The 23,358-nt window shown below is 38.6% G+C and overlaps 1 protein-coding gene across 1 annotated transcript in view; it reads right to left on the reverse strand.

Moving 5' to 3' along the window:
• Window positions 1-15,065, reverse strand: part of METAP1 (methionyl aminopeptidase 1) — a 17,287-nt gene extending 2,222 nt beyond the window's left edge. The window contains exons 1-9 of the mRNA XM_009883031.1: window positions 14,946-15,065; window positions 13,557-13,608; window positions 11,113-11,225; window positions 9,732-9,792; window positions 8,452-8,543; window positions 7,645-7,728; window positions 5,978-6,116; window positions 4,071-4,202; window positions 2,260-2,403 (exon numbers count right to left, since the gene is read on the reverse strand). Of these exons, the coding sequence (XP_009881333.1) occupies window positions 2,260-2,403; window positions 4,071-4,202; window positions 5,978-6,116; window positions 7,645-7,728; window positions 8,452-8,543; window positions 9,732-9,792; window positions 11,113-11,225; window positions 13,557-13,608; window positions 14,946-15,065 (937 nt within the window). The remainder of the gene's footprint in view (window positions 1-2,259; window positions 2,404-4,070; window positions 4,203-5,977; window positions 6,117-7,644; window positions 7,729-8,451; window positions 8,544-9,731; window positions 9,793-11,112; window positions 11,226-13,556; window positions 13,609-14,945) is intronic.
• Between the last annotated feature and the right edge of the window lie 8,293 nt (window positions 15,066-23,358).

Below are 23,358 nucleotides of genomic sequence, written 5' to 3' on the forward strand. Positions count from 1 at the left end.
TGACCCGTTCACTTGTCCATTTTTAATTCTACATGAAGATTTCCCTTAGTTCTTTCCTTCTCCCCCTCCTCCAGCACTGCAATATTTACTCAAGGAACTTAAAATTAATTGCTGTGTTTCTCTCCAACAACTGGAGTTCAACTCCAATTCTATAAAACCACTGAACAAATGTAATACAGGAGTTTCTGAAGACTCCTATGATGAAAAACATAATTTAAAAAAAATCAATAAAAATAAGAAGCACTTAAGATATTCAGAGAAGGTCTGAAACCTCTTAATTTGTTTCCACTGAACCACTGGCTCCAATAAATTGTCAAAATATGATAGCGGTTAAGTAATCCCGTGATTCCATTTACGAAAGACACACTACCCCCCTCATTACTTTGGGTAATGGGGTCATAGTAGTGTCAGGGAGATAATACTATATTTCTTTAGTTAACATAAAAAGGCAGAGAATTTCAAGGTATCCAGGACAATAATGCTGGAACTTTTTGATGTTATATACACCAAAAATGTTTACGTGGAACACATGAACTGATGCACAGCATGCCTTTAGGAGTGTAGTTTGACTGAAGAAAGGCTTCAGCCCTCTTCCTCTCTGCCCTGTTTCCCCTTGAACAGCACTGCAGCTTAGATCTGACTCAGCCTAGCGTGAGAGAGCTGCAACAAACTCCAGCATTGCACAGGAACCCTTAGCTCCAAGCTACTTTGCTGCTGTAGACAATTCTTACGTACAGAGCCCCCATCCCCCAAGTCTGCTCTAATTACATAGTTTATTAAATATCTAAATCACCTAGATGCTTTAAAAGTCTCAGACATTAAAGTGACACAAGAGCAAGTGGAACATTTTTCTTTTACTTGAAGGGTCTCGCCTCAATCTCCAGCATCTGCTGGTATTTCTTGCTCTCTGCGCTTACATTTAAGTTTCTGGTCTTCTGCACCTGAACAAATTTTGTCCTTTATTCCCTGTAGTTTTTATGATTTTGTTAAATAATTTAAAGGCTTATAAAACAAGCTGTTTGTTTTTAAAAATCCCTTCACAGTAAGGCAGAAATAAGCAGCGGCTTTCTTTTTTATTTTTTCCTCCAAGAGGCTTTAAGTCCGTCAGGTCTTTCCACTGTGCTTTTGCTGTGCATCTGTACTTAAAAATACCAGAAAAAAACTCAGCATCTTCCTTTTTTGGGAACAGACATTTTTGTTCAATTAAAAAAAGTTCAAAGTTCCCAACAGCCAGGAAAGACAGAAATTTCCCTTTTCTCGGATTGCATATTAATTGCTACAAAATGCCCTCCATCTCCAAAGAATCCAGATTTTCTGTATTTTACATGACAAAAAGTAAATACCAGGAATTGATACCCTTCTACCCAGTGATTAATAGATTTTTCTCTGTTCTCTGAAAAAAATAACTTAAGTAAATGACGACACAAAAAGTCAGGGATTGCTAGATTATAATCTATAACTATAATCTGTGATAAAGCTTGTTAGGAAGATGGAGGCATCTGTCAGGTCTGAGGAAATAAATGTCCTATCAGGAGAGCTTTGCAGTTGAAGTGGGTGTGAACTGTTTATCACTGCTTCATGATACTTATTTCATCCTTAGTTGTCCACTGGCACTTAAGCTTCTTTCCTTTGCTTCTTGGATCCCATTTCTTAGTCCTGCTGGCAAAAATTGTCATGGGGACATTACCATTTCCAAAACTAAAGGTGAGAACCTGCTGGGGACAGGGTCATTCCTCCTCTGCCACACACTACAAAGAAGTTTCCAGAACACCAGATCACAACACTCAAGTGAAGAAAAGTAAAACAGAAGAAGATCCAGATTCAAGCACGCCACCTATCTGTACCATTCAAAAAGCCTTTTATTTACATCTGGAAATAGCAGTAAGTTTTTGCTTAGACCTTCTAATGATAGAAACATTTGCCCATTCATGTCAGACAAGGATGTCTAAGGGGATGGGATGTTGGGAATTCAGGCAAAAACATCGAGCACTTAACCCAGTACAGATGAGAGCTAACACTAAACATTAGTGCAGGCACAGATTGTTTCAGTATATATAATATAATCACCTTATTTAGGTTCATACAGCATGCTATGGTCTAGAGTTTAGAAAAAAATTATTTCCAAGTCCAAAAATGCTAACCTGATGGTTGTCAGGCAACATGCTACTTTATTAAGAATATAAGCAAGAAGTAAATTGGGTGCATTTGTCGCAAACCATTTCTTGTCTACAGGACAACCCAAAGGGAATGAATACTCACTGGCATAATGTGGCACATTCGGGGCCGTATGGAAAAGTTTATGGATTCCATGCCCACAGTAGCTCCGAACCACTGAAAATCCATTTGCTTGAGCATGTTTCTGAATAATGTTTCCCAGTTCTCTGTACCGAACACCAGGTTTTACTGCAAAATTAAAAAAGAGATACAGATGGGAATTTATAGAGCTTTCTTTCAACATAACTAACCACCAAACACCATTCAGACTACTATCTCTGTAGGACTCATGGCTTGTATGGCCATCTCATCTAGTGGGCAACTTCCTATGATCACCAAGGATATAAGTGAGTGCAATAACATGGGAGAGGGAGGAAACAGTCTCATATAAAAGAGAAAATGAGAGAGAAAGAAGAAAACTCCTTCACAAGAACACTACTGTCTTCCTTTCATGGGTGTAAGTGCTCACACATTAAAAGGATGTTGAAGTTTGAAATTAAAGACAACAAAATACTTTCAAAGTACATGGTAACTTCTCATACCCAGAGTTACAGTGCTTCTTTTGATGAATGCATGAACTATATTTCAATATACACTTATCTCTCTACTACTATGTGAAAAGCGCATACAAATAAAGAGGAAAAATGATTATACGTGAAGGACCAAGAAGGGGGGGAAGAGACAAAACGTGTATCTCTACTCTTAAACAAGATTTTTTAGTGGCAACACTACAGCAAATAAGAATGTTCATATGCAGGACTAACTTTTTGACAATCCTTTTAGGAAGCCTTAATTTTAAAGAGTTTGAAACAGATGAAAATGGTGTGAAAAATTCACTTTGAGCACTTGAACAATGGAGTAATAATACCATAAAAGCAACAATCCCTCATCCATCAGCTAATGAAGGTGCATACCAAAAGCAACCTTGAGCCACTAAAAAGAAAAAAAGAACGTAAATGCTATTTCAAGACATTCACAACTCCCTGAATATTTGCTCTTCCTTCAGGAGCCAGATACTGTATGGTTATGTGGAGGCATCTTAAGCAGAGTTCACAGACACAGCTAAAATTTTACGTGAAGCAAGACATTTAGTTCAATTCTCTGCTAATGTAAATAACTACAACTTAAATCAGCAAGATGAATTTAAAGAAAATAACAAGAAATTTATATTACTGGAATGTGCATGCTTTTCCCAAAATACAAAAAAAAAAAAGACGTGGTGGGGAAGATAGGAAAAGTTAATTTGTTGGTTTTGTGCTAGATAGTTGTGAAGTAGTACCATCTCCTTTGAGCCTGACAATACCAAGCAACTCATCTCAATGCAGCAAGGAGCCCTCTGCTTCCCTCTCTCATACAACTCTCCTAGTCTGAGCTCTCCTGCTCCAATGCCAAGAAATTAGGATGATTTAAACAGAGGAGAGGTGATCCTTTTTAACAGCTGAGACACTTCCTGACAGAATTCCTACTAACAAGGAATGTCTAAAACCCATTAAAAGCTGTTACAGCATCTAAAAAGTCGGTAAAGAAAACTTACACTGAGAATTTAAATCTCATTATAATGAACACAGTGGTGAATTTCAGTCACAGTTTATACATCAAAGCCAGGACATGTGGATCAGCTCAGCATCAATTACATTTTCCTTCTCAACATACATTTCAAGTAAAAGTCGCAACCACCACCCACAGAGCTGTGCCATTTGAAGAATCACTGTGTATACAATATACATCATCTGATGGTGACACACACTAACGCTTCTCTGTTCTACAACAGAAGTCACTCTTAGGTAACAGCAAGTATGAGCACTCATGTTTGAGAACCAAAACATAATGCTTCAGGCCCTAGCCAAAGAGCTTACCTGCATCGATGGCTTGCATTAGGCACTCGTAAGTTGTTTGGACAAGCCTCCTTGCACCCTCATCAACTTCTCCAACGTAAAATGTCTCGTTTAGATCTCCATGGTAGCCATTACGATAGACAGTGATATCCACTGCAAAGAATAACAGACATATTGTAATATTAGCACTGTATTTCTCAGTAATGCCAAAACCCATTGCTCCCAGATGAAAAGGTAAAATATCTTGAACATTAAATACACAGCAACTTTCCAATAGTATTCCTGACTAAGAAAAATATACCAAATGACTTAAAACTTTTTAAATTCTTTCATTTGAAAGAAAAAAAGAAACATTCAGTATCAGGCAACAGCAAGAATGAGAAGGGCATGCTTAAACAACTGAGGTTTAGAAGAATATATAACAAGAGATTAGAATTATCTTGCAGCAAAACTCTAACTTGTTTGCTTTGTGTATAAAGTTGGTTGTAAGCTATAGGGGATATAACTCATTCTTGAAAAACAGCACCACAAGCAGTTTTAACAAGAAAAAAATAAAACTTTTTTTTTTTAGTTTAACTCATTCCAAAAAGAGATATGCATTTTTGGTTTAAGAACATCCCTACAAGATGCTTGTTGCAAACAGTCGTTTTACAAAACATGGGAAGAGGCCTACCAGTTTAGACATAGCTGTCATCCATTCTAGTATTCTGTCTCTCATAGCAGACAAGTAAAAAATTAAAACCTACCATCACATAGTCATTATATATAGTAAACACATGCAAAATATTCTATATTTGCATACCAAGTTGACTTCCTGTGGTAACACGGGTACTTTTGCATTTAACAGACTTTGTCAGTAGTCTGGTAGGTCTAATAGCAGCTAGAGTACTAAAACCACTGGAATAGTTATTAAACTGCTATTAATGAAGAAATCCACATGCAGACCCCCTCACAAGTAAATTAGCCATGAAGGAAACTGTACTGAGCAGTACGACTTCAGGAGTACAGTATATGAGCCACTTAGAGAAACAAACTTGATAGGAAAACATGGGAAAAAACACATTGGAGTCAACAGTAAACCTGTACTGCTGGCAAACACTTAAGAATGAAACTAACCCCACATGGAAACAATACCGCCTGTTGTGGATGCACACATGTGCAAGGTTACACTACACTCACTGCATGACTGTGTGGGACATTTTGACCAGTGTACATATCTAGTAATGTGATGATAGGACTACTGAAACCAGCACCCTGGTAACTTATCCAAGTAAGTTTCTTGGGAACTGTAAATCAGAGCTCCTTAGCACAGCATCCAGACTACTTGCTGCAAAGAGGCTATATGCCACAGACTTTCTCTTGGCACTGCCAGATTTGGCCAGAAAATCTCACATTGCAAAGAGATCAGCTTGGTTTCAGAATCTGCTCCCAGGGAACAGTATGATAACAGAATGTTATGATGCCCTGCTCAGGGCAGGGTGTTAGACTAGACATCACCTGCCAGTACCTTCTGGATGATGTTTTCCTGTGATTCAAAAGACCTGTTTTGGTTCTAGAACCATCTGATTAAGAATTCACACAGAACTAATCCAGCTGAATAATTCAATATACATTTTATTCACTATTTATACAGTCTGGAACAAATGGAACCTAGCCCACAAGTAGAATACTCAGGCACTATACTAATACACAGACCAGGGTAGAAGAATTCTAAAGCTCTTAAAGTGGACCAAACTTTTGAAATTGTTTTATTTAATAAATTCATTAATTTAAATGTAAAAAGAGCAGAGGTTAATTGGTAAATGAGAACAAAAGCCTCTTTTAAGAGCTATTCCAATCACGTTGCCTGCTAGTGAAACCTCACCTTACTGTATGGTTTAACTGGATAGAAGGTAGAAATGTTGAAGGTTAATTTTCATAGCACTCACCATTAACAATATCTCCCTCCTGCAATGGCCTCCTGTCAGGAATTCCATGACAGATCACCTCATTCACTGATGTACAACACGACTTAGGGAAATTATAATAATTCAGAGGGGAAGGATAGCAATTCCTTGCAATACAAGCCTAATTTAGAAAATACAAGTTACATTAGTATATTTTGTACAAAGAAAAAACATATGCACAACAGCTTTACAATATGAATTACAGATTGAGAAGCAGTGACTCTTGAAAATAAGATTCCTCAATCACTTTTTGGCATTACGGTATTTTGTTATGCTTTGCATTTCTTACCACGAAGAAAGTAAAGCTACTTTAATTTTGTTTCTACTCATTTCTATGTTCAACTACCAATGCTGAAATACTCAGGTTTAAAACAATGCATGGCAATATTTATTCGGTTAAAAAAAAAATCAGCCATTTTCAACAACTATTTTTAAGCACCTGGTCTAAGACTTTAAATATTTTTGCAAAAGACACAAGCTAGGCAAAATAACATTTAGCACCACTCTTTCACCCCTAGCTTTAACACCTTAAGCTGCTTCCTTTGCATTCACTCTAATAACCTTTCGGGGATTTTTGCAAAACTGACATATACATTTTATATATACTACATATACATACATATACACACTATGTGACATACTGAGTAATTCCAGAAAAATAATACTGTGTCAACTATTTTATTTTAAAAAATAATACTGTTTTAAAACTGCCAAGTACCAATTAGGCATGTTGGGCAGTATGAACAATCTTCCATGAAAAGTTTCCAAAAGATTCTGAGGAGGGATCACACCATTTGAACTACCAGTTGTTCACACTGGACATTATGAATAAGCAAATAACGTAGTGTTTAATGCAGTTCAAGAGAAACCTCTGGCCTAATCAAACCAGAGTACATTCCTTACAATCTTGGCTCAACAGCTGCAAATGCAGATAGAACAGCAATCCAAAAGCTCTCTAACAAACTTAACTATACCAAAATCATTGCCTTCCCCACAGTGCACACAAGTATCCTCAATTATCAGTTTACATGCCTTACAGAGAAGACAGCAAAGAAAAATAAAAATTAAACAATTCAAGTATCTATGAATAGTTAAGCGAGGAAGATACTTGAACATGTATTTCAAATGCTTCACTGGATTGTGGCTTTAGTTTGCCTGACTGCATCAAACATCTTGTTTCAATTCTCCCTCAGGCTCCTCAGTTCTGATTCCCAATCATAAATAATTAAACTTTCTCCTGTGTACGTCTTAACCAACAACACAGGGCAAAAAAAGTCCATGGCCTAGATATGATGTTCTTTATATAATTGTATCTGCGGAGCAAAAAGAGTTTAGAAGAAAGAAAATTACATGATGTTAACCAAGAAAACAGGTGAAGAAACTTTGAGGAAGTCTGAAGCTGGAAATCATGGAAGCAGTTGATACAGAGAGAGGCCCAGGAGTTCCTGAGTTTTGAGTCTACCACTGCACTGTACATATTTCTACCATCTGCACTACCCTATAGCTTCCAATTGGGAAACAGTTCAAAGTAAAGAAAAGGATTCTGTGAATTCATGCAACAACAAAGAAAACCACACAACCATCATTGAAAAATAAAGAGATAGAAGAAAGCACTTATAAACACCAGAAGAGCAATAAAATAACCTTACTAAATGGACAGCATGATCAATTTCTTCAGTAGTTACACCTGCTTTCACCATCATGGCAGCAACATCCAATACTTCTCTAGCAAGCTGCAAATGAAACGAAAGTACTGATTTAAACTAAGACCAGGACTACTCCCTAGAAGATTAGCAACCCTTTTTTCTACAGCTACACTGAGATTGTTAAGAAAGCTGGGTAGGCTAGGGCTTTAAAAAGACTCCAAGATGTCAAGACAGCCACCCCTGTGAGATCTAAAATACCCTCAAGATGTCTACAGGTTATATTAATAAGCCACCCCTGTGAGATCTAAAATACCCAATTAAGATTTGGACCACATTTCCCTGAATACCATAAACTTAAATCAGACCTCCTAGATTTCAAAGTTTGACTTTATGCACAAAGACGTGCTTACAATTGAACAGCTCTTTTTCAAAAATTGTTAGGGGTGGGGCTCTGTTTTGCTCTTGCTTTTTAGTTTTTACTTGGTTTTAACTCTAGGAGAGGAAAAAGTTCTGTTTTCATTTATGCACTATAAAATACATTCGTAACAGTAACAACATTGCAGCCACAGATTATCTCACCAGTAACAACAAAGTCAGTAAACACATCGTCTTTCTGCTTGCAAAAAGTTTACTGTGAATTGGGATTCACAAGGAGAGAAAAACCAAGAAAATACCAAATTTCCCAAACTATTTTCCAGTGCTCAAAAGTGGTTTGAAAGTTTGTACTCTCAAAAGTGCTCTCAAACTGGTAAGATCACTACCAATTTTTAAAGAAAAGGCACTTTGTAACAAAAACCAAAACCCCCTTACCCTACACACTACTCGCATGCCTTCTATATCCTCAGATGAGAGTATTTTTATTTGAGAGGTTCCTTTTAAAGCCTGTTCTGATTCAGACATTCCTGAAAAGAAAAAAGGGGGAAGAGGAGAAACAAAACAAAAAAAAAAAAAGAAAAAAAAAACCATGTTATATGGAAGAGTGATTGCTACACACGTCCAATCAAGGAACTTACTTAGCTTACCAATAGCAATAAAAATATGTTCTTTCTCACACAGACTAAAGTAAAACGAACCCACCAAGTCATAGCATTATAATCATTATCCTGATTAATTTGAATTCAAAAGCCTTCCACAGTATCACAATGCCCACATGTGCTCAGGATGCCCATTCACTTACTGCATAAAACCATCATGTCCAGTTAGTCAAAACACAGCCTTAAAAGCCAGATTTACAAGAAAATTATTTTATTCATTAAAGTCTTTTTTTTTTTTTTAGGTGCTTTGGACATAATAAATAGTAATAAGTAATATTCTAAAAGAGCCACAAAGGATTATATAAGTTTGTGAATATCTCTAGTTACACTGTTGCCATAATCAGCTGATGAAAACATGTTAATTCTTCCTACCAGATTCTGTGCAAGCTCAGTTTTATAGTTGAATGACCCCCTAAAAGCCAGTGTTTTGTGTTGTTTAAATATTTACATTCTGTAAAGAATAACTAAAGAACAGCTGAAGATTTAAAAATAATTCTAACAGACTTTATAGCAGCTTCTTTGGGAAATGCAAACCACTGATACTGATATAAAAAGGGGAAAATACCAAAACAACCCAATAAGCAAGTAATTTTGAATGTATTCCCTCTGTGTCCAAAACCAGCTGGAACTCCTATCAGTTTTCTTTTGGGGGTTGCTTCCTGCAGTTGTTTGGTTTCGTTATTTTATAACACATTTCCAACAGATACACTGATGTCACTGAAAATGGCTTAAGAGAATTCATCTGTGACAGCCAACTTACTGCTGTTCGTTATGAAGTCAACCACAGGACTAGGACTTGCATATTTATTTTTTTTTCTTCCCTGAATACCTTTGAAAGATAACACATTACAAACTCTGGACTTCCAAAAAACACTTGTAACCATTATTTCTGAAAAATCAGTAAGTTAATGTGGGGGAAGAAGAGGTAGAGTGAGAACAGATAAAATAAGAGGTTCCCTTCTCCAGCATCTCCTTCATGCTATAAAGGCTTTTTCAATTAAAAGAAAAATAGAAAGCAAACATAACACTCCATAATTGTGATTTGTTTCAAGTTACCTAGTGGATGATCAGCATAATCCGGTCTCTGAATATAACTTGGCACAGGTCTTGTTGGCGTCTAAATAAATCATAGTCAAAGATGGTTAGGTTGCAAGAATGCTCATTACAGTCACAAAAACAGAGACTCATGCAGCAAAATTAAATAGAGTGAAATATGGCTAATTCCACTTAGAAAGAGTTGTGAAGTATGCAAACACTCCAAAACAGTTCCAATTTTCATTTCTCAAAGATTCCCCTGCTACTCTTTATTGCTTTCATATTATACAACCTCTAATAGCCAACTTCACAGCTTTGTAAAAATCAAACTTCTATACGTCAAGTAAATAAAATTGGGTTTATAACATATTATCCCTGTTATATTGCAGCGTTTATTCTGCTACTTTCCAGACTGCAAATGTAATGGTTCCAAATACATCCTTTCTCTCTCTGGTTATTAGCATCTATTAGCATCACCCTAGTCATTAGCATTGTTTATTATCGTTTCATTTGTATCAATCCTACAGCAGTCAGAATACAGAAAAGCAAATGTTCAGCCATAACACTACTAAATTACTTGGCGAGTGACAAATACAAAACACCCTTTCTCCAGGGACACTAACAAACACACCCAGGCTCAGGCCCTGTTAACCTGTTCTCTGATGAGTCTGTAACAGATGGAGAAGATTACAGAAATGATGCCACAAGGGCAGCATTTCTAGCACAGGCCAATTAGAAAAGACACATAAAATGCCATTATTCCAGTAAAAACTTAGGCTTATTCCATGTACAAACTTGTACCAATTAGAAAATACAGGTATACTGAGGTCGTCTTCTAAACGCACCTTTCACAGCTGAAGATGTTACTGACCTCAGTTATTCTTCACAATTCCAGGACTGGAGATTACTATAACCTATGTTCCTTCAGCAGAGCTGCTCACCAGATTACTCACCAGGTTATTTCATACCATTTACATGAAATAATATAAACCCATTTATTTAAATTCTTTATTAATTCACCTGGGTTTTTCTGAAACTGATTGCTCCATTATTGGTGAGAACAGTAAACAGCTAGGAGAAGACATTGTCTGAACTAGCAGCAGCTTTTTGCAGAATAAATGTCAAAAGGTACAGCCAAAAGGTATGAGCTTAAGCCTGTTACTGATGCATGTTACCCCACAGGCACTTCCTTCATTTTAAATATACCAAGAGATAGATCAAGTTAAATCAAAATGAATCACAACAAGGACACATTCATATGTGTCCTTGCCATCAGGTTCAGATTGCTTCAGAAAGCTTTCCTCTTTCAGTGAAAATGTTGGGAGGTAATCAGGTCAGAACTAGTCCGTTGTTTCTACAGAACACAGAGGTGCTGGAGTACAGAGTGGTACCTATTGCTTACCAGTGGATAGTGTGGCCTGAGTTTTCCAGTATATCGATAACCAGACCAGGGATTTGTGTTAACGTCACCTTCCAGGGTCCAAGAGGAAACTTCACGCTTAGCTTTTTCATCTTCTGAAAAGAAAAAAAAAAAAAAAAGGAAAAAAAAAGAGAAAAAAATTGCAGCAGCAAAATCAGTCGCACTAAGAATAAGAACGGTGGAGTCCAGGAAGTCACCTAGGAATACATAAGTCTAGATTTTACTCTTTCTGGCATTTTAGAAACTGATATATATGAAAGTGTAAGTAGCAGTTATCATTTTGTATTGCCCTTAAGATTTTCACATTCAAAATTCATATCCTGCCAACTCTATTCAATAGCAAACTGGGGAATGTCAGGACAGCAGTACTGAAGGCACAAATGAAGTGTAGTATTTATGTAAGTTGCTCTTCATTTGTAGTTCTAAAAGTTCTGTGCTTGTTTTCATTCTTTGGAAAAAGAATATTTCTACAGAAACACTCATAATCCCTTCAATTAATGCTCTTGCACTGTAGATGATGTAGATGCACTGTGACTTCTCTTAGCATACAGTAAGAGAAATGACCTGGGGTGGGAAGGAGGGCATCCAACTGTTATGTTAGTTTCAATATAGAGAGCCTGCTACCCCTCCAGATCTGATGTGAGGGTGCTGCAACTTTTGCTTTTCAGGACAGGCAGTGCTTGCACCTTACAAGATGGTCCCAAACTGCTGGAGGTTCCGACCTCTCTCAACCTTGTGAAATTTGTGTCTGACATGGTCCATTGCTTGACTTCGTTCACAAATAACACACTGCTAACAGGGCAGATAGAAAGTGTTTATGAAAAGGATTGAGGCAAGTAGGTTGTAAGCATTACCAAAAGGAAAAATATTTACTCAAGAAGAGGCGGCATGGGTTAAGAAAGAACATGGTAGCATTAAACTTTAACTCATAACCTGATAACTTGTTTGTTTTCTCTTTTTATATCTCAGAAGAATGAAGAGATGGCAAAAGGTCTGCCATAGCAAGCCTTGATGCGAGTTCCTCTCAGTCTCTGTGGCTGTCATCTAAGCCATCGGATCATATGGACATTCAGATTAGATGAACCGCTGAGAAGTAATAGTTTAAAAATCCAAAGATTTAATGAAGCGGTATTTTAGATTCCCTTGAGGTGCTTCAGCAGTTCATGGCATAGAGGTCTTGAGGGCTATCAGAACCAAGCCCGCTCAGCTTGAGTTCGGCAGTTATCCAGGAAGCCAACAAGATCATGGATTTAGTGGTATCATAAAAAATTCTGCTGTCAGATAAACAGTAGCATTAGAGGACTGCACCCGAAAATGACTAAAACTACTAACAGACAATTTCATAGCCATGCAGGTACGAGGTAACAGGATACAGAATGGCCGTGTGAAGTATGAGACACCTACACTTGGAAGGCAGAGAGAGAGAAAACATTTGTAATTGCCTGTGCTACTCCAACCTATTAACCATGCAACATTTATCACAGAAAAATGAGTTTTACTGGGTCTTAGGAAAGGAGGACATAAATGATGAAGATTTGACTTTCTGCCATGCCACTTGCTTTTAATCCTACCTCACTTTTAAGCAGGGCTTGATGAAGTTGGGCAGGGGGGTGGAGAGGGAGGAGGCAAGGGGGGCAAAACTGAGGTCTGTTCTCTCTTTTTGTTTGTTTGATTTTAAACTTATGAATTATTTTTACTATTCAAGTAAGGGAAAATCTACCAGTATTTCTGTGCCAGAGCTATGAGCTGTAACTAAGGCATACAGATACTCTTATTACCTTCAAATAAACTTAGCAAAATCCTAGCTGTGCTACACCTTCCTATCAATGGCTGCATCGGCACACAAAAGCATTTTCCTTTTTTTTTTTTTTTCCCCCCCAAAGTGATACACCCCAAGTATACAGAACAGCTGCACTCTGACTGGCTTGCTTGCATTCCACCAAGTGTCCAATCACATAAACTTCACAAGAATCTTTCCCACTTTACTGCCTTTTACTACATCAGACATGAAAATGCTGTGATGCAACAAGGTTGGCAATGCCTTATAATAATGATTTATTATTCTCTTTGTCCTTTATTTCAGCATCCCTCTTTCGCTGTTCGTATACCTGGCAATGTAGCTCAAGGAATACCTCATACAAAGAGAAAAGGGAACAGAAACAGATTTCTGTACCGCTGTCTCTGAATTTTTACATAAGTCTTTAGATTACCAGGAACTGGACAAAATCTCAGATATGCTGAACCCAGTGCCAGAGATCTTGGAAAAATCCACACCATTCTGAGACACAGAACAGTTGAAGTTGGAAGGGACCTCTGGAGGTCATCTGATCCAACCCCGTGCTCAAGCAGGGCCACCTAGAGCTGGCTGCACAGGACAAAGCAAATTCAAAACAATATTAAAATAGGTTAAAAAAAAATGTACTTACTTGCTTTCTTGTGTAATAACTTGTGAGTGGCCCAGCTTCCCTTAAAGCATTCCTAGAATTGCAAACAACAAAAAAATATATCTTTAAGTAGCATTATCCTGGACAGAAGTGCCATCCCCACAAAATAGAGAAGCAACCGTATTTTAAAAGAAAACTAAACGACGGATTTTATTAACCCTTGAAGCAACATGCAGTAAATGTTAGTGTAACTGCCAGTCTTAACAGAAAATACTACATTCAACAGCTTATGAGCCAGAAGAGACAGGAAGCATTGCCAAACAGAAACACCCACCACAGTGAAACACACTGATCTAATCCTATCTACTAAATATTGTCCCCTTATCATTTTAATGAGTAACTAAACGCCATGGTTGCTCCAGGTTGGCTGAAACACTGTGCTGTTCATAGAAACACAGAGATAAGAGGAGTTCTGGTCTATCTCCACACGAGATCTTACTGCATTGCAGCAGGCAGGATGGTCCTCCCTTGGCTACTACAAGAAGCCATCTCCTCCTGCTAATTGCGTCTTTTCTGCCTCATTCCCAGCACGGGAAAGCAACAGAGGCCAATCAGCATGATCACAGGGGAACAAATGAAAGAGATTAAAGGGGGCAGGGGGGACTGAGGGCTACTGAATGGAAATAGGAAATAAAAAAAAAAAAGAAAAAAAGGAGAAAGTTTACATGGAAATCGAGGGAAGAGTGAATGTGAAGGAGTTTGTCTTTTTCTCTTCTTCCCAAAAACAAATAAAGGAGGTCATGCAAAAAACAATGAATCAGCAAAGGGGCAGATGGAAGTGGCTGGCAGCTGGAGAAGAATGAAAAAAGACTAAGATGAAGGAAAGACAAGAAATAAGGAGAGATTTAAGTAGAAAAGCTGCAGAAGGCAGTATTAAAGGTGATCCTTTAAGGTGCTAATTGGGAAATTACTTGGTTTTGTAGCAGAAAGTCTAATTCAATGGATATGTGCTCTCAAAACAACCATTAGGAAACAGCTAATTCCAATCATTTACAATAACAGCTGAATTTCTGAAGAAAGAGGCAGGAAGCAAACTGTTTTTCTTTATAAGGAAAGACAATACTAATGCTGAATCATCATCATAAAACTACCGTCCAGAGCCAACAACTGATTCAACCTAATGTATACAACACTCAACCAGTCCAAGACAACAGATCTGTAAACAAAGCCCAGCATTTAACATTCTCCCCCTGCTTCACGGTTACTATTGAGCACTCTTAACTGTCTACTCCTGTAGAGCTGTCCTCTCCCCATTTTCTCGTCCTCTCCCCATTTTCTCGTTCTCTCCCCATTTTCTCGTTAAAACCAGAACCAGTAATTATCAAATTGTATCCACAAGCCCACAGTAAAGTGGTGCACAAGTATGCCTACGTTCAAAGAGATCTCGTTGGGTACTATTTCCCTCGTTACCAAAACCAGTTGTTTGTTGTCTTCTCCTATGCCATGTACTTGCAGTTGCCACATTCTCTGGACTGGCACTCGACATGCCATGGTGCTACGTAACGGTCTGGGCAACAAGAGACTTTGAAACCAACACTTTAGATTACCAGAGAGAATGTCTTTTTGAACAAGCAGTGGAAGGTTTTACTGTCACACCTGTATAACCTGCTGCATACACAGACCTTTGCGCTGCACTATTATCTGTTTTCTGTTGGAGAGCTGGAAGAAAAGAAGCATGTTTTAATTGAGGCCTATTTTAAGAAAAAATAAAAAAGCTAAAAGACCTATTTCAAGGACACTAGAAGCACCAGTGTGCTTTTAATCACCTTTTAAACACCAGGCCTGCTCTGTTTTGAAGCAGAAGGATTACACAGCTAAGGACTTAGAGCAACTACCAAGTCTGCAAATCTAGAATTCACTTCTTGGGATATAAAGGAGCATTTGGGGAATGAAGACATACATCAGCGGAGGTAATTACTGGTTGTAGTTCATTCTTTGCCTCCCCATGAAGTTTTGCGTTGTATTCTCCAATGCCATCCCTTTCTCCAATGCCAACAGTCTTTCCTCTTTGCTGGCCCATAAACAGAAAACACCAGGCAAACACCGCACCACTGGCAGTATCATAACCTGACAGGCTACATTTTGACTTTTTATCTCCTGCAGCTGTGAACAATCTACCTAAGAGAAACCTGCATAAGGCTGCTATATGTCCGAGTTTTCCCAAACATGTTTCCCAGATTCTACTTGCCCTCATTTTCCAGAAGAGCAGCTCTGTCCGAACTACTACAGCATAGCTCCGAACAAGTCCCTGTACACTGGGACATCCCAGACACGTGCATTATATGCACATCAATCAACTGCAACAAGTACACACAGCAAGTCCAAACCATTTTTGTAAGCGTAGGCTATTACAAGTGCAGTGTACAATCAATGAATATCTCTGTCTTGGTCTGATGCTTTTGGAAGGCATTTAAAGGATATGCTGCGTATCCACCTACAACTCATGTATTTTGTGTAGGATCAGTCATATGCTTCCTGTAAGCACCGGACTTAGCGGGTGCACATGAACTATTTATATTTAACAACTTACTGCACAAGCACTACATTGCACATGCCTGCAGAGCTCTGCCTTGGCAATTCCAGATAAAAATATGGCAGCTGTCATCTCACAGGTTGGAGAATCATAGCTCTGGCGACAAAGCACTACCAATGTACCACTGCATATTGCAAACACCCTCACCTTCTATACAGCAGAATTCCTGACAAGCCATGGAAGAAAGCCACTCTTTCTCTCTATCTGGGCCACTTTCTGGAGAATTTTCTGGAGAAAATTCTGCTTTTTGCTGAGCCTTCTCTTGTCAGCCTTCTGCTGAGACATTTACTTCAATCTTCCTATTATCATTCCTGCCTCTAATGAGTCTTCCATATTCCTATGTCATATACAGATCAGGACAGAAAATTTTCACTGATGAAATAAAAAAAAAAAAAAACCAGGAAAAAAATATCAGGGTGACTTTTAAAATTAAAATGAACAAATTTTTTTTCTGATACGGTTAAAAAAGGAACACATGACTTCACATGGCAATATTTGAAAACATTAATTAGCTTCAGGGGAAAGTACACAAGAATAATACAAATTAGGCTTCAAGTTTCTTGGGAAGACTTCCTGAATTTTATTTCAAACATTACATTATCCATTACTATGTCTCATATTAATATCTCCACCCTTCTCACCTAAAGCATTTTTCTTTTTATTGCATGCTGGTTTTATATAGCAATCAAGACAAGATATGGAAACACTGAAGAGGACTGTACAAGAAGAGAGGTCAAATGTACGACACAAAAAAAGGTGGGGAGTAGGGGGGTAATCCTCAATTTGCTCAGAGCAATCTTGGGTAAAACTATTCTATCATCAAGAAAAACACAATTGTGATTTTTTGACAGAGGCCATCAACACATTTAAACCTTTAACAACATTTCTGGCTTCAGGACATTCTTAGGCCAATCCCACTGGTTCTGTGTTTAGAGACAAGCACAACAGGTTCACTAGAACCTGTACATTTATTTACCAAAAGGTAACCAAAGGCACAATCAGCATTAAGACTTGGAATGATTCCTCTTGGAAGTCATGTTATTTCTTTAAATGATTTTTACCCTAAGGAGACAGCCCAACATCTATTTACTGGTCGAAATATTGACAGAATTATGCAGCATAGCAGAATTTGTTTTACAGTAGAGTGCATTTTGACTATGAACACAATGATCACTACCAAATACCTTAGGTAGGTTGTTTTTTTTTAATCAGCCATTGAAAGAACAAAACCAAACCAAACTCTTTAAAACAGTTGAGCTACTTAGCAAGGAATTTTTTTTCCTATGTTTATTGTCATCTTTACAGTAATAAGAGGGAGCTTCTTACTCTTTCGGTTCATGTATCCATGCAACCTGATTAAGAGATAGAAAAGCACAGCCAACTGCAAATTCCAGAGGAGAAAAGGGTGCTAAATCAACCAAGATTAGGATATAACTACACTGCAAACCTCTGTATCATACAGACATAACCAAACTAGCTTTAAATAAGCTATTTAAAGTTACCTCTGCCAACTCTCCATCAGTGATTACCATCCTTAAGGCTGACATTCTTCTTCAGGCTCCCCTTCATCTTTGGGTACTGCTGCTTCACACAAGCTGGCATTTGACACTAAATACACCTATCAGCAGGTATGCAAAAACCGCCCCACTGTACAGTTACTGCGAACTCCAATTCATGTCCAGCTTCCACAAAATTACCCCTCTCCATCCACTCAGCTCATCATTTAAACCAACTGTGATGAATTTCCAAAGATACCTATTCTACGGAGAATAAAAAAAAAAAAAAAAAAAAAAGAAACGGGAAAATTGAGACTGTGGGGACAGACCGGCTGTCTCTTTGCATGTCATTATACCCTGAATTGTAATGGGCAGAAACCTAGGAAACACTGTCAAGCAGTACACTGTATTTAAAAATATTCTGAGCAATTTTTTTTAATAGAATTTAAAAGTGTCCTTTGGAATGTAAAACTGACTAGGGCTTAATGTGAAATCATGTAGTTTTGCTTAATGAGAACTGGTGTTTAACCAAACCACCTTGAAGGTATGCAGAACAGAAGACAAAAAAGCTGAAGTATGGCATTTAGCTTAAGAAAAATATCAGGTTATCAGTGATATATATATTTAATACAATACAGATAACTGTACATTTTATCCAGAAATACAAGTAAGTTGAGGAATACAACCGTTAATGCATTTGATGTTAAAATAAAACAGCGGTCTTTTTTTAGCATGCTGAACCCTATTCTTCTAGGCATGGTACAACCCCACTGAGATAGCCTCTGGCCTGAAAAACTCAGTTTACAAAGCTAAGCAGCATACGTGACTAGTCGGTTTTTCAGAAGAGCTGAATATGCATTTTCAAGTTCAAATCCAAGGGAAGCACCTACATGCAGCACCTTGGTACCAGCCACGTTTGCTTCCTCCTTCACCTAAAGCCTCATCTCACCCAGAGACTCCTGGGTTCCACACGACAGAGCCCTTCCTTTGAGGAAGGGACTGCATTTTGCAACTCTTCAGATTTACAGAGGTATACAAGTGATTTTTGAGAGTAGTGAAAGAAAAACAGACTAGAGAAATTCAAACTGGACCATCCCTTCAGTATATCGAACACTAGTAGGAAAGACTGCCTATAGGAGTCTGAAGTTTTACTTTCAGAAAGTTACAAGGGCTCAGCATTTATGCCTCAACAATAACCAGGCATTTACCACAGATACAGGTATTTGTGGTGATATATAGGCAATTGAAAATGTCAGCTTCTTGGTGAAGGGAATCTGTCAAGAGATCTTCTAGAAGACAGTATCTGCAGAGTGCCATTAATACCAAAAGAAATCCATATGTATTGCAGTTGGATCCAAGCAGCAGGTTCTAGCCTATTTTAGGCACAGCAAAGAACAGTGAACCAAGAATGAAATACGGCACTTATGTCCTATGGTCTGACACGAGGGAGGACAAAAAATAGTTTCATCCACGTCCACTGCTACCTGCTCCCCACCCCCAACACACTGAAGGTGAAAGGAAACAGCGTAGTGGGGGACGGGACAACACCATTCTTCAGGACCACAATTTTTCACAAATTACAGCAACCTTGAGTATCCAAAGCTGCCAAGGGTTCTGAGTATCAGCAAAAATAGCCCTCCCAGAAAGGAGTAAATCAGTATACAAACCCACTGAGAAAACAGAGCAGCATTTCTTTCCTGTCACTGGAATTTAATGAGTCATGCCCCACTTCAGATGGAAAGAGCCCCATCGGTGGGTATCCACCATTGCCAGAGAGATGATGCTACCTACCGTACAGTTCAGAGAAATCATTTCCCTTCAGACACCACAAATACACGTCCAACCACTGCTCATGTATGGCAACTTCACCATGTCACGGTCCTTGCTTTTGACTCTATAACGGGATCACTTGATATATCTGGGCCGCTTGGGGTCTGACAACAAACAACACAAAGCAGGAAGAGGTGACTGTTCTTCTTGAATAAGTCAGGACTACTATTCCGATAGCAATGTGTGGCATTGACCTCTTGGAGAAAAAAAATGCAGTACAGGCTACTGACTTTATAATAAGAGAACATTACCAGTATGTAGCTAGAAATAGATGTTTCTGAATTTGGCTGAAGAAATGTGTCCACACCAGCATCCAGTCCACACCACAGAAAACCTCAGACTACTCTGTTTCATCCAAGACACTTATACAGATATAAATAGTAAGAGAGAGGAAGTTTTCATGAAAGCAACACAAAATTATTAATAAGAGATCAATTTACAATTAGAAGGCTCATATAAAAGTGGTAACTGGAGATCTCAAGAACAGTTACTACCTTCCCTCTGTTCATCATTCAGCAGCCTGTAAAAGGCATAGAAGAAATGTAAATTGTGTATTTAAACACGAACCGATTACGTATACTACATATAATTTACACACAAGTGACATGTACCTATAAAGGCAGATTTCACAATAGCAAATTCATCTTAGTAAGAGGAACAACAGGCTTGAGATGTGATGCTGGGCATCTGTGTTATTTCCACATTCAGAAGATACAGTGAGATACAGTAATTCAGTCTAAGATGATAAACACACGCAACACTGTAGTAAGTCTCTACAAAAGAGAAAGCAAGACAGTGAAAGAAGGTAGCTGGCAGTGACAGTACTTGATTTACTAGCCTAAATTAAAGTCTTATTAAAAGGTTAACAGAAGACAGAATCCCTCAACAGAATATTCCCTCTCATTACACTTTGGAGTGAAATACAAAAAAAAAATAACACCGGGGTTCAACCCATCACCTCAGAGCTACTCCACTGCTAAAAGCCATCTTCACCCTGTCTCCATTACCAGTTCAAAAGCTCCCTGCTAGGCCAGAACTTGGCTGCCTTGGCCCCCTTTCCACCCATGACCCACAAGCACAACTGTTACCCAACAGTTGTACTCAGTTTCCAAGGTGCACAACACCCAAGGATGAAACAGAGTTGGCTCAAAGGAATTTCAAAGGATGTCAAATTACTTCAGAGAAAGCATTTTCAGGGCATGTTATTAAGACATACTCTTTTTGATGCAGAAAGAGGGAAAAAACAAATGACCAGAATAATGCCCTTTCTCAAGGAAGGAAGAAACACAAATGATAAATCCACTTGGGAAATCACTATCTTGATACAACCTACTTGAAAGTTCACTTCAATTCTCTACATGTAGTGAAGAAAAATGTTTAGTCAATCTCCTCATTACACTGAGAGTCTCAGTCCTATACCACTTGCATTAGTTTTTCTTAACAAATTATATGTTACTATTTATAATCGAAAACCATTGCTCCATACTGGTTACCTTTCTATAGTAGTTCACACTCTTCTATTGTTTATTCTTCACATTGGAGCAAAGCTACAATTTGGTTTTAGCTCTGACTGGAGTTTTGGCTGTATGAACAAGTCATCGTAGGCTTCCAAGCAAATTAACCTAGTGTGCAGGTCTGTACAGACACTCTCACCCCTCAAAGAGATGCCAGGTAGCTTGTCACTCCCATCCTGCCCTCAGCCCAGAGTAAGCAAGTGACTGCATACCTGTAGCTAACACCACTGCATTCAATAAGGATGGGTTGACTTTATGGCCACGCCAAGCTGGGCCACAGCAGGCAAGTGCTCTTTGGAAAGCAGGCTCCTGAAGCGCACAGCTTCGGGGAGCTAAACCAGCAAAAAAATTAATGCAACTGGTTTTCCTCCATTAAAAGAAAACCCTAAAAAAAAAACCCAGAAGCGGCTCACCAAGGAATCAGGGCCAGCTTAATGGAAGGGGTAGGAACATGCATTCTTGGAGAGAGGGAATAGGACCATACCAGCTATAACACAGGCTGTGCTGTGACATAGAATAAGATCCTAGGTCCACTCACTAGCTTATCTAACAGTTATTTATGCACAATGGAAAGAAAACCACCAAAGAGAGAACTTCGGCAACGTTTCTTTCACAAATGCTAACCAGTCATGTACTGCCAGCTGAAACTTGCTGGAAGTCCAGAGAAAATTAAAAGGCGCCTTCGCCCATCATATGCTTACTTCACCAGACAGCCAGGTTGTCAGCAGGACCTCACCTACTCTCCTGACAGTGCTCAGAAGACACTAGCAGAGCACTGTAGTCAGTCTCCTCCATCGCACACACCACATGACAGGGAGAGCTGGAACCTTGGAGCAGAGACCCGTGCTGGGCCCCGCAGAAGGTACTAAGGGGGGGCTGAAGGTCCTCACTGCAGGCTGAACACAAGGACCCTTCTCTCAGTGCATGACACTTTTTGCACGTCTTGAAAACAAGCTGCTGTTAATTTTTCTTCTCTCTTATGTAACATGTATCACCCCAAAACCTTCAAAGCACCTTTCATACAGGAAATAACTATGCTTACCCAGGACAGCGAGGAGGAACAACACACGCAAGATCACTCAGAATAAGACGACTGGGATTCCCAGTTCAGTATTTTATTTTCTAGGCAGGACAGCTTTACAAGCATGTAGTCAATTATCCAGCAGCCTGTTTTAACGAGCTAATAAATATTTCAGCTAATTCCCCTTTTACCTTACAACAGTAGCAGATATTTCAAAAGAACGAAACCTAATATGTAGATAACAAGAATCTCTGCATCCTATATAAAATTAGCTGAGCTGGGGATAGGACAGAGGGGAGTGAAGATGTTACTAGGACTTCTCACACAGACTCGTTTGGTGTGTTAACAAATGGTTTTGTCACCACCAACTAATATTTGTATATGTTGAAGACGCATTTATATTGAGTTTTACACCAGACATGTCAAAACGGGTAGTAAAACGCAGAGCAAATCCTACAAACCAGCTATAAGCACCACGTGGAAACTAGAGATACAGAACTGTCAGAACAGTTTTGAGTTGCAGTGGATGTAATTTAGCATTGACTCCCAGCATCTGGCACCAGAGACTTCAGAGGAAAGTACCAGAAACCATGCAGTGGGTGTGTTACATGCACGTGGGAAGTTTTCCCCTAGTCCTGTGCAAACCATAAGTATCAGTTTACATCCTGACTCAGAAGAAAATTTGTCCAATTAGCAAGGTAATCCATCTGATGTGATTGAATGATTTGAACTTCAGTGATTTTACCCTGAATTATAATTCTGACAATGAAGTTCACCATTAATTTCTGAATCAAACGTGTACTTCCTCACTGATATTGACAGAAATTACACGTACAAGAAGCCAAAGTATTAGGTTATGTATTTTACTGTGTCTTTTCAAGTTATTAAAAAAAAAAAAAGCTAAACAAAAAACCCCACTCAACAGCCATAGAATCAAGCAATCCTTTTAAATTTAAATTAGGAACCAAACTGTATTACCACTGTGGTAATAAGTGAGGATAGCTGAGGCCTGCCTACAGAATATGTTTAACAAGAGTCGACGGTTGTACGACAACTGGCCTAACCTGTATCTCCCTGTTTGGCCCTCTTAAAGTAAGATATCATAGAATGGTATGCCAAAGAATGGAATAGAATAGAATGGCCCATAGAATATCCAAAGAGATTTAGGAAAATGAAAAAGTAGAGCACCAAATCCCAAATCATTTTCCCCAAAAGCTTTTATTTAGTTCAAGGAAACAGAAAAATCTGTTTTCAGAGCAACAAGTCTCCCGGTGTTTATCGAAGCCCAGCAACTCCAGAGCCAGAGCTGATGCAGAGATAGAAATGCACAGGCTGGAATGTGATGAGCGCGTCTCATTTTGTCCCACTAAGCCCTTAATTTTGGGGGGGG

This window comes from Charadrius vociferus, unplaced genomic scaffold (genome assembly GCF_000708025.1).
Source record: "Charadrius vociferus isolate BGI_N301 unplaced genomic scaffold, ASM70802v2 scaffold410, whole genome shotgun sequence".
NCBI lineage: Eukaryota > Metazoa > Chordata > Aves > Charadriiformes > Charadriidae > Charadrius > Charadrius vociferus.